General features: G+C 46.5%; 2 protein-coding genes across 2 annotated transcripts in view; one reads left to right on the forward strand and one right to left on the reverse strand.

Annotated features, from left to right (window-relative positions):
- The first annotated feature begins 4,406 nt into the window (after nucleotides 1–4,406).
- On the forward strand, nucleotides 4,407–6,380 carry id2a (inhibitor of DNA binding 2a). The gene is made up of 3 exons (XM_080550342.1): nucleotides 4,407–4,846; nucleotides 5,180–5,241; nucleotides 5,847–6,380. Exons 1-2 carry the CDS (start codon nucleotides 4,493–4,495, stop codon nucleotides 5,234–5,236), a joined length of 411 nt encoding a protein of 136 aa, XP_080406468.1. The 5' UTR covers nucleotides 4,407–4,492; the 3' UTR covers nucleotides 5,237–5,241; nucleotides 5,847–6,380.
- Nucleotides 6,381–8,134: 1,754 nt separating this feature from the next.
- Nucleotides 8,135–10,047, reverse strand: part of kidins220a (kinase D-interacting substrate 220a) — a 73,169-nt gene continuing 71,256 nt past the window's right edge. The window contains exon 31 of the mRNA XM_080549021.1: nucleotides 8,135–10,047. This exon is cut by the window's right edge and continues 797 nt beyond it. Within this exon, the coding sequence (XP_080405147.1) occupies nucleotides 9,564–10,047 (484 nt within the window). The 3' untranslated portion in view covers nucleotides 8,135–9,563.

Here is a 10,047-nt window from a genome sequence, read left to right on the forward strand (position 1 = left end):
CTGTCTGGAGCTACTGGTGCTGCCTGCTGCCTCTCCCTCACACAGCCATGAAGCTGTCTGCTGATACCCCCAAACATCTCAACAGCCTATTCTTGAGAATCAATGGGAACGTAATGTGAATGTTATCAAGCAAATTCATGGAAAACAATTCGTTTATTGTATACATTATGCACCTCACCTATTTCAATGTAATGCATGATCATGTCTATATGGAATTAAATATGTCATCTTATAGTGAGATGGATGTTTCCTTTACATGTTCCTGGTTTTGACCATTTTGTAAAACAGTAGCCAACTGTCATAGGCCTGTTTTCAACAAAAGTTGTTTCCTAGTTTGCTTTGCAACATACATGTTCTTCGTCTCCTGATGATAACGTTGCTGCAACGTAACAGACGGACTTTAGGGTGACACCCTGGCTGCGTTCGCAAATTCGGCCTGAGAGCGCCGGAGCGCACACTGGGTTCAACGTCATAAAAGGGACTAAGTAATTTGATTGGACAAGACGCATTCCATGAGTGCTGATCAGTTTTCCAGAGCGAATTTACGAACGCAGCCCCTTTCTTTTGGTTCGAACAATAGCTAAAACATGCAGGCCACGCCCCCCGGGGTCGGTGTTGCTACAAGAGTCGCGCGCCACCGTTCTCTGTGTACACTACTGCACGCGACAGGCGCGTGGGAACCTCCCGGTCGGCGACGGTGCGCTTCGCGTTGCAGGAAAAAAACGCGTTCGGCGGAGACCTTTTAACTTTCAATTTCGGTGCGAACCCGGTGCCGCTTGGACCGGCCCGGCCCGTTGCAGTACGAGAAGGGATTGTAGAGCTCATTCAAAACGACTTTTGATCAATAATTTTTGCGTCCGTCATTTCGGTAGTAACCCTAGAATAGAGGAGTCCTGCTTCGAACAATGGAAGCCCGTTGTGTTTAACTTTAGGAAAGAAATGTGACGCAGGTCAGAAATGTATAGAAATACATTCAGATAAGTGGGGAAGTTTGTCTTGGAAGTTCTCTAAACTAAACAAAGTAAACCGATTCGATGCGTTGAATAGATCCTATCTTATTCTTATTATCTTACTCCGAACTATTCTTCTATTTCATCAACACTTTCTGAGTGTATACATCTTCAATTCAAACATAATAACAATAATGTTTTCTTTATAAATGATAAGGATAGGATATAGGCTTAGCGGAATGTCAAAACAACTGCGGGAGGCGTATCATGTAAATATAATATATTTTAAAAAGAACATTTCGCAGTGGTTTGTGTTGATAGTCGGGGGAGCGCAGCAGCGGAGAGGAGGGGTGGATCAACAGTGGAGGGAGGGGGCACCAGACTCTCTGACGCCGGCCACAAGCCTCTATTCAACCCGCTGGCAGACCCGCATTGTTTTTCCGAACCTTATCTTTTATCTTTTCAACCCAAACTAATAGGTTGGTGACCGAGGAAAGGGAGTGATAGATCCCTTTTTTTAAGTTAAAGAATGTCATTCCAGACCACTTCCCTGAAGAGGGATGGCGACTAGTCTAATAATATCAAATTATTATTTGAAGTAGACAGTTTTTGTTAGTTTCTGTTAGGTGTTTTGTGAGGCTATATCAATTTCCAAGAGTTAAACAAATGTAAACGCTTTCCCCTCCGTTTAGGTGCTTTTTGGAAAGAGAATATGCACCAGGTAAATCGATAGGGTAACACTTCGAATAGGCAAGTCTACAACGGCATATTTCCATCTAGCATAAAAAATAAAAAAAAACGTTAATAAATTAGTGTTATTCTATTGAACTTATTCATATAGTTTTTCCTTGCGTGCCGGTCTCAAAATGCATTGAAGAGTTTGTTTCTATTGGCTTATGGGACAGATGTGCACCCTCCCCCTCTTTCTTTCTCTCTCTCTCTCTCTCTCTCTCTCTCCCCCTCTCTCCCTCTCTTTATTATGCTGGCAGTAACTGAGACGTTTTCCTCGTCTTCATTCTTTCACATCTTCCAACAAAAAAAGGGCGATACTACTCTCCAAGCCGAATGTAACTTCAGAAATGCTAATCGGTGCAGGTGTGCGGGCCCCGGAGCAGTCTCTCCGGTCTCCGGTCTCCCGGTGTTCGGCCCCATTGATCAGCTGAGACCTCTCGCTGACTGACAGCCCCCGTCGCCATGGCAGCCGCCTGACTGACAGCCCCCGTCGCCATGGCAGCCGCCTGAGCGGCGCCGCGAGGACCGGCCGGAGGGCTGCTGGGGGAACGGGGTGACGTCACGGGGGCTGGCGCCACAAAGTCTGCTCCTCCGGTGCTGCCGCGCGCTCTCCGGTGCCAACTCGTCACCTGTCAGGGGATCAGTCAGGGTGCCGCGCGACATGTACACAGCTGGGTGAACCCAAAAAATAAGAGAAAATGGAGAGAATCCGATTGCACCAGATGTGGGACTTCTGCGCTTCTGCGAGAAGTCCAGATCCCATTATAAATGCATTTAAGGGACGGCAGTGGAATGGTTCCCTGTGCTGAAACCGAAAGATTGGATTACTATTCGGTTGCGATCTAACTCTAGGTTGACTGTCTTATTGTATAGGCAGCCTAATGTTTCTCTTTAGGCTATAAAAACAATCCTAAACATCGTGGTTGCTGTGTAGGATAGCCGGGACAGGGGTGGAGGGAGGAATGAGCTGTTCCATCGGTTTTATCTGGAGGGGGGTCAGCCTAAGTCTACACGGGGCTGCTTTTCAAACATAATAATCAATAGCCGTGTGGCTGCCAGGATGCCTCCATTTGCTGCTCAGATCTGCCGGATCAGTCCAGAGGCTGAAAAGGGTTTATCTGAAATCTACTTACGGTTGATTTTACTGCCCGGAATTCAAATGTTACTGCCCAGAATACCAGCCAATGCATTTACAAATAAATACAAAATAGAAAGTACATGTATTCTTTTGTTTGTTTGTTTTTAATGATGTTCTATAGATAGGTATGTTATTCTTAAAAGTCGATATGAGAAGCTCTCTGGTATAGCCTATGGGTGAATATTGTCATGGTGACCTCTCACGCCTTTGTTTAAAAAATGCATTGATTTCCCAGAGAGGGGAGCACGTTTAACCCACGGAACTGGACAGAACAAAACGAGTCCCTCACAACAGCCCCGGGGCGATCTGCCGTGCCGCGGCGCTCCTCTCCTCTCCGCGCGGCGCCGCTTGTGGAATGCGGCGTGTCAATGTGTTCCTCACCGTGAAGGGTGCGCTCTACTGAACAACCAATGTTTGACAGAATGACCGGTCATAAAGGTCATATTATGTCCTCCTCCATGTCACATCGCTTGGGTTGATTGACCCAATGATTGAGTTTCAAATGTTATCATCCAAGTAGGTGGAAACACCCGGGGGTGACACAACGTGCATAATCAAACCCACACCATTTTAATAATAATAATAATTATTATTATATATGTTATATATCTTTCGATAGGCTACATTTGAAGGGGTGGGAGGGATGTCCGTCTTTCACCATCCCAGCTCCTAAGTCCACAATCATTCACATGCTGGTTCTGTTGTCTGTCCCGCGTCTATAAGGGCTGTTCTTGGTCCGAACCTGCCCTACGGTTCTGAATCCCAACACTTGACTCTAACGGTATATGTTCTGGAATGTTAGGAATCTGGACCACATCATCACGACTGATCATCTTCAGAATAGGAAGAACAATTTGTATTTGTCGTTATTTAAAACAATGTGTGCGTCGTTATCACTTGGCGTTCAGATCATTTGAGATGCAGATAGAGATTAGGACTGTTCACTTGGACAGTGTTGGCTAGCCTCATGCCGACAGTGGAGGAATGTTGGAGAGAGGACAGGGACCTTGATGAAACCAAGCTGTGCCTTGTGATGATTATCTAATCCACTACACTCGGTTTGATAACATCGGCCTATTAGCCTATATTATTCTAATCGTGCGTAATAAGATTATGAATACTTGGATATTTCGTTTTCCCCCCCTCATTTCACCATTTCTTGTTTTATTCTGTTCTATCGAGAATAGCTTTGGAAACGTTTAACTTCACATGCAGCATGCAACATTCCACCAAAGTCCTCGTGAATGTGCACCGGTGCTCCTTGACCATCTCCTGATGTGAAATGACGATCCATTAATTTTCTTGATCAGAAACAGGTAAGAGCTCAATTTCCCCAAATTGCCCACCGGAGCTGAAGAGCTCTCACGGTGCCACCTCCAACACGAAGCTCCCATTGGATAAGAACGCGGAAGATACGGGGGGGACTTTGGTGGGAGGCGAGTTCAACCAACAGTGTAGCAGAAGACCGATGATTGACACCGCCTCTCCATCCAATCAGCAGACTCGAAACCCCTGCGTGGCGAAGCCAGCCTGGTGGCTATATAAACGGCAATGACAGCCAGTTAATCCAGTCCGATCTCTCCACCGCCGTCTGCGAAGGAATAAGAACCGATACCGGAACCGAACCTCTCAGCGCTATAATAAATAGCCCGTCTCGTTTCGAAGTGTCGACATGAAAGCAATAAGCCCAGTTCGGTCTTTCCGGAAAAACAGCGCGAATCTGTCCGAACACACTCTGGGGATCTCCCGGAGCAAGACTCCCGTGGACGACCCGTTAAGCCTGCTGTACAACATGAACGACTGCTACTCCAAGCTGAAGGAGCTGGTGCCCAGCATCCCGCAGAACAAGAACGTGAGCAAGATGGAAATCCTGCAGCATGTCATCGACTACATCCTGGACCTGCAGATCGCACTGGACTCCGGCTCCGCAATCACCAGTCTGCATCAGCACCCGCGGCCGGGCCAGGCGACGGCCAGGACACCGCTGACCACTCTCAATACAGACATCAGCATCTTGTCATTACAGGTAAAAAAATACAACGCAACGCACTTTGATCCGCGGTGAATATGACTGTAAATGATGATTTAACAACATTTACTCATGTGATTGTCATCGCTCGCGTTAAGTGGATCGGTTTCCCTGCGCGGAAAGTGCCGTGCGCATTTTCAGCCTATGCGTAATTGTGCGTCTATTTGGAAATAACTGCATTTTGTTACAAAATTGCATGTCGTCCGTGACCAATAATCACAGAGGAGGAGATTTTCATGTGACAGGAGTCCGGACGTTCAAGAATGCCACGCTTTTACATCTGGGTGGGTTAACATTAAACGATCGTTTCGTTTGTTTGTTTGCTTTCAGTCTCCGGAGTTCCCATCAGAGCTGATGACGGATGACAGCAGGACTCTTCATCGTTAAAAGCGGTAAGTCATAGGCTGTTCTCCTGTCTGCTCTGCTCAGCCCTGTGTTGTCTGTGGTGTGTGTGTGTGTGTGTGTGTGTGTGTGTGTGTGTGTGTGTATATGCATGTCTCCCACTGCAATTTGATCTATTGTTTGAATTAAATGCACGAAATGTGTGTAGCCTATGGTAGCTTGTGTAGTCTACAGTACAGGCAAGTCTTTGTTATTACGTTGTAATAAAACGGCTGCATCGGCCCTGGCATAGAGCGTCTGTAATGTAGAAGGAAATAACAGTAGTTTGAATGACTGTCTGCTAGATGTCTGCGTATAATTGATACAAGAAGAGGGGTAGGCGCCAGCTCGACTGTAATTACTCTGATTCCTACTCAGATTGTAGGCTGAAGTTGTGAGAAAGTGCCCTTTGCTGTGTGCGTGTGTGTGTGTGTGTGTGTGTGTGTGTGTGTGTGTGTGTGTGTGTGTGTGTGTACATCTGGCGCCCAGGGTTTGCTCAGTATTTGAGTGTTTGGTTAAATGTTAAAACTGCGGCTTCCTCCTTGGCGCCAGCCTGTCCGGATCTCTGCCCTGTTTGCGTTTTCTAAACACGCCTCTCTTTCTCAATCTTTTGCAGGTGTTTGGTTAAGACACAAAACACACAGGACCTGGGAACAGGACTTTTTTTTCCCTCAATTTGTCCTCGGGGGTCTGGATTTTCTTCATTAAATCGAATCAAGAGACTTTTGCTTATAAAGGACAATCTTATGTGATGTGCTTTCTGTTCGGACACTCATATTATTTAACTTAAGATTTTTTTTTTTTTTGGTCATTTCTTGAAATGGAAGGCGCGCTATATTCCCGAGAATGGGAGAAAAACTATTATGAGATTATTGTCACAAGGATTTCCCCTAATCCCCCCTCGAAGACTTTGCTTTTTTGCGGAGCTGGAACGTGAATATAAGACAACTTGGTTAGTTACTGTATAAAGTTTAGTCTGTCTTGTCAGAATTGTCGTTTTGGCACACGAAGGACTGGACGTTGTTTAAAAATGAAAAAAGAAAAAAAATGAAATGAACGATTGAAACCTTGTGAACTCTATCGGAGTTGTATCTTGTATAGTTGCAGGAATTGCAAATTTCTGCAAAAGTGTAATGCTGTACGTAATTATGCCGAAACTTTTTATAAAAGTAATAATGTAAATTGTACCTTTTTTATACAAAAAAATAAATCAAATGCATTATTTGAGCATGTTTCCTTGTGGTACAGACACTTGTATGGCAGATTTAGAAATGTTTGGGGTGGAAAAGATGCAACTTGGCTGGATGACACAGACACATCAGATGAAAGTCTGAAAATGGTTATTCCTTTGTATGGTACAATGACACGGAACAAGTTCCGAATCCAGTGTGTAACTGGCCTGTATCGCTGCGACTGTAATGCTGTATTTTCTTTAACAGTCCTATAATGCAATGTACAGAACAGTGAGAATTGACGCATAGGTGTGCACAGGACCTATAGTCGTCTTGTCTCAATGTTCACATGTCAATCAAACGCGCCTTGGGGGTCTGCTACATATGACACGATAGGATATGAGGACACTTTACCTGCTGAGTACTGAGAAGAGTGTCTCACCTGTGCTGAGCGCTGAATCTACGGGTAGAGGCATAGGACACACCGTCCTGTGAGGACCATGGTCTGCAGGCCATGTCAGTTGGAAAGGTCCTTAATTAACTGGTCGCCGGCTCCATGTGCCGAATGTTCATCTCCTCTTTGAACCTTATAATGAAATTGGGACAAACTATTTCACCATGACAGCCAAGATAAAGGGCCTAGCAGCTCATAAGATCCTTGTAAAATGTACAATGGGCTAAACTCAAGTTAATTATTTTCCCACGATAGCCCGGCTTCAACAGCTCAAGTTCCTTTACACACAGGAAGAGGCTGTGTACTGCGTTAAGTGGATAGACGCCAATTAAGAGGCTGCGCAACATGTGACGCATCAAACGAAATGGCCGATACTACAATGTATAGTTCTCGATATTATTTGTTCAGATTATACCTTACATTGATATTATATATTGTGGGAGTATCAACCCGACCTCCCGATACAGCCTCTACCAACAGTGGAAGGGCAGGCCTACTGTATCAAGGTGGAGCTGCTGCGTCCTGCGGGGTTTGTATGGAAAGTGTGCCACCTACTGGTGAATATGAAAGAGGAAGGGGGGGCGAAAGTTCTCTCTCTCAAATGAGTTCTACGTCTATAAGATGTTGATAGTAATGATGGTTTGTATTATTTTACGCTGGTAGTTCCAACGTTTAGATTTCACGCAAGAGATGTAGTAGGCTATAGGTTCTGAACATGATGGGTAATAGCCTAACAGCAAGATTGTTTTTGCAAGATCACGAATGCCATTTACACGAGCAGAGAGAAAATCGAGACGTGGGCCTACAGACGCAAATATTACTCTGGAATGAGAGCATTTACGTGTCATTTAGCCAACGCGACTTACAATAGGTTCCTTTGTCTAAGTAAGAGAGTAAACGACCCATCAGTCATCGTTAGTAAAACCTTCGTTAAGAACAAGCGCTGTCGGCAGTTACAGCGCTAGAGAAGAGAAAACATGTTTATTTTCAACCCTCTGTTTTTAAGATCAGGAAACTGGGTGGAGAGGTCTGAGAAGGAGAAGGGGCCCAGGTGTAGCCTGAAGAGACAGGTCTCTCACCCTGGGCTCCTATAGGCCTCAATCATATACAATTCTTAATTAGTCATCTAGGTCAGGTTCATTGAGAGAGCGGGTCCTCGGTGAGTGTACTACTTCATGAAGCAGGAATGAACAGTCAAATACTCATGGGGTTCAAACAGTCACAGTGTTTATTGTTTCACAAAACATGGACGTCACAATGCACTTTGGGTCACTTGTCAGCGCCTGACAAGACATTTCAGTCGGGCACGGAACATCACTTCTGATTCTATCACTGAAGGAACATCAAAGGCGTCACATCAAATACAGCACGAAACCTTCAGTAGGTCTTTGAGGGGAAAATACTTCTGAGTAACAAACGTTGGGGGAAAAAGGTGTCACAATATTTATCGGCGGCAATCATTTTGAGTATGGCACATTTTCATATCAGCTGTTATTTGCTGAATAGAACCTCTCTGAAACTGATTTTGTGGTTCAGCATACTCGCTTTATCTAGTAACTAATCATGAAGTACACAACATTGCACACACACACACACACACACACACACACCACTGTACTAAATCACCACACAATACACACCATTCATCAATGCAAGTCACTCCACATTTCACCACAATTATCCTACAGCAAGTAACAGCGAAAGTGAACACGACAGCTAAACAGCCAATTGAGTTGCAACAATTTCAAACTGACGTATGTTCCAAATGACTCTGACCTCATCATCATTAATCTCCACAGCGAATCATGAAATGTATCCTGAGATTTTTTCGGTCTGGTTTCTGTGCCACGCATGGCATTCATTTGAGCCAACCTCAAATCGCTAAACTTTCTGTATGATTGGCCAAATCATGACTTAAAGCAACATACTGTTTTCTCTACATTTCAACCCTCTTGTGAGGCTGGATACTGTAACTTCTACTCTCTAGGCCTGTCTAGATCTATATTCTTTAGGCCTGTCTAGATCTATATTCTTTAGGCCTGTCTACATCTAGATTCTTTAGGCCTGTCTACATCTAGATTATTTTGGTAACACTTCACAACATCAACCAACGACTACGAGGACGTTTAATTTTTTGGGGATCTAACCTTTATTTCTCCAGGTTAGTCTTCTCAACAGACCTGAGCCTCTTCACACCTGTCAGGAACACAATGCCTCACGCCCTCTCCTCTCCTCTCCTCTCCTCACGCCCTCTCCTCTCCTCTCCTCTCCTCTCCTCACGCCCTCTCCTCCTCTGTCCTCTCCTCTCCTCTCCTCACACCCTCCTCTCCTCTCCTCTCCTCTCCTCGCGCCCTCTCCTCTCCTCCTCTCCTCTCCTCGGTCATCCTCTCCTCCGTCCTCCACTCACGTCCTGCTGAAAACCGCATCAGAGGAGAAGATCTCGGCCCCTCCCCTCAGGCATTCTCGAGGATGAAAGCAAGGGGATGACGGAGGAGAGGATGACGACACGGAGGAGGAGAGACGCGGTAACCCTAACAACCGGGACAGAAAAAGCAGCTCTCGTCTTCTGAGGTCCTGTCAGGCCACGATCGTCGACTACAGACCTTCTGACTGGCCGCTCAGAAGAGGAGGAGCCGTCTCTCTCTCTCTCTCTCTCTCCCACAGGACGCTCTCTCTCTCTCTCTTTCTCTCTCTCTCTTTCTCTCTCCTACAGGACGCTCTCTCTCTCGTCTCCCAGGGCGATGGCCTGGTCGAGGGGGGCCTTGGTGGCAGCGGTGGTGGTGGTGGTGGTGGTGGTGGCCTCCCCCAGCCCCATCCGCTTCAGGATGATCCCCCGCAGGTTCTGGTTCTGGACCGGCACGGCCGTAGCGTCCGTGCTACAGCCCGGGGTGATGACGATCTCTGGGCTGAGGGTAGAGGAGGAGGAGGAGGAGGAGGTGGAGGTGGTCTCCGTGTCGGGGCTGAGGACCTGGGTGTTGTTAGAGTTGGAGTTGGTGTTGTTGTTGAGGGCGGTGTTGTGGTTCAGGTTCCCCAGGTTGCCGGGGGAGACGGGCCAGGGCTCGTCGGGGGTGCTGGCCATCAGGCTGGCCTCGGACGCCGCCTCGGAGCAGATGGACATCCGCGCCACGGCCGCGTCCTGCAGGCCGCTGAGGCTGCTGGGAAGGAGGCCTCGCTTCTTCACCAGCCCCTCC

The sequence above is a fragment of the Nansenia antarctica genome (genome assembly GCF_963989245.1).
Source record: "Nansenia antarctica genome assembly, chromosome: 1".
NCBI lineage: Eukaryota > Metazoa > Chordata > Actinopteri > Argentiniformes > Microstomatidae > Nansenia > Nansenia antarctica.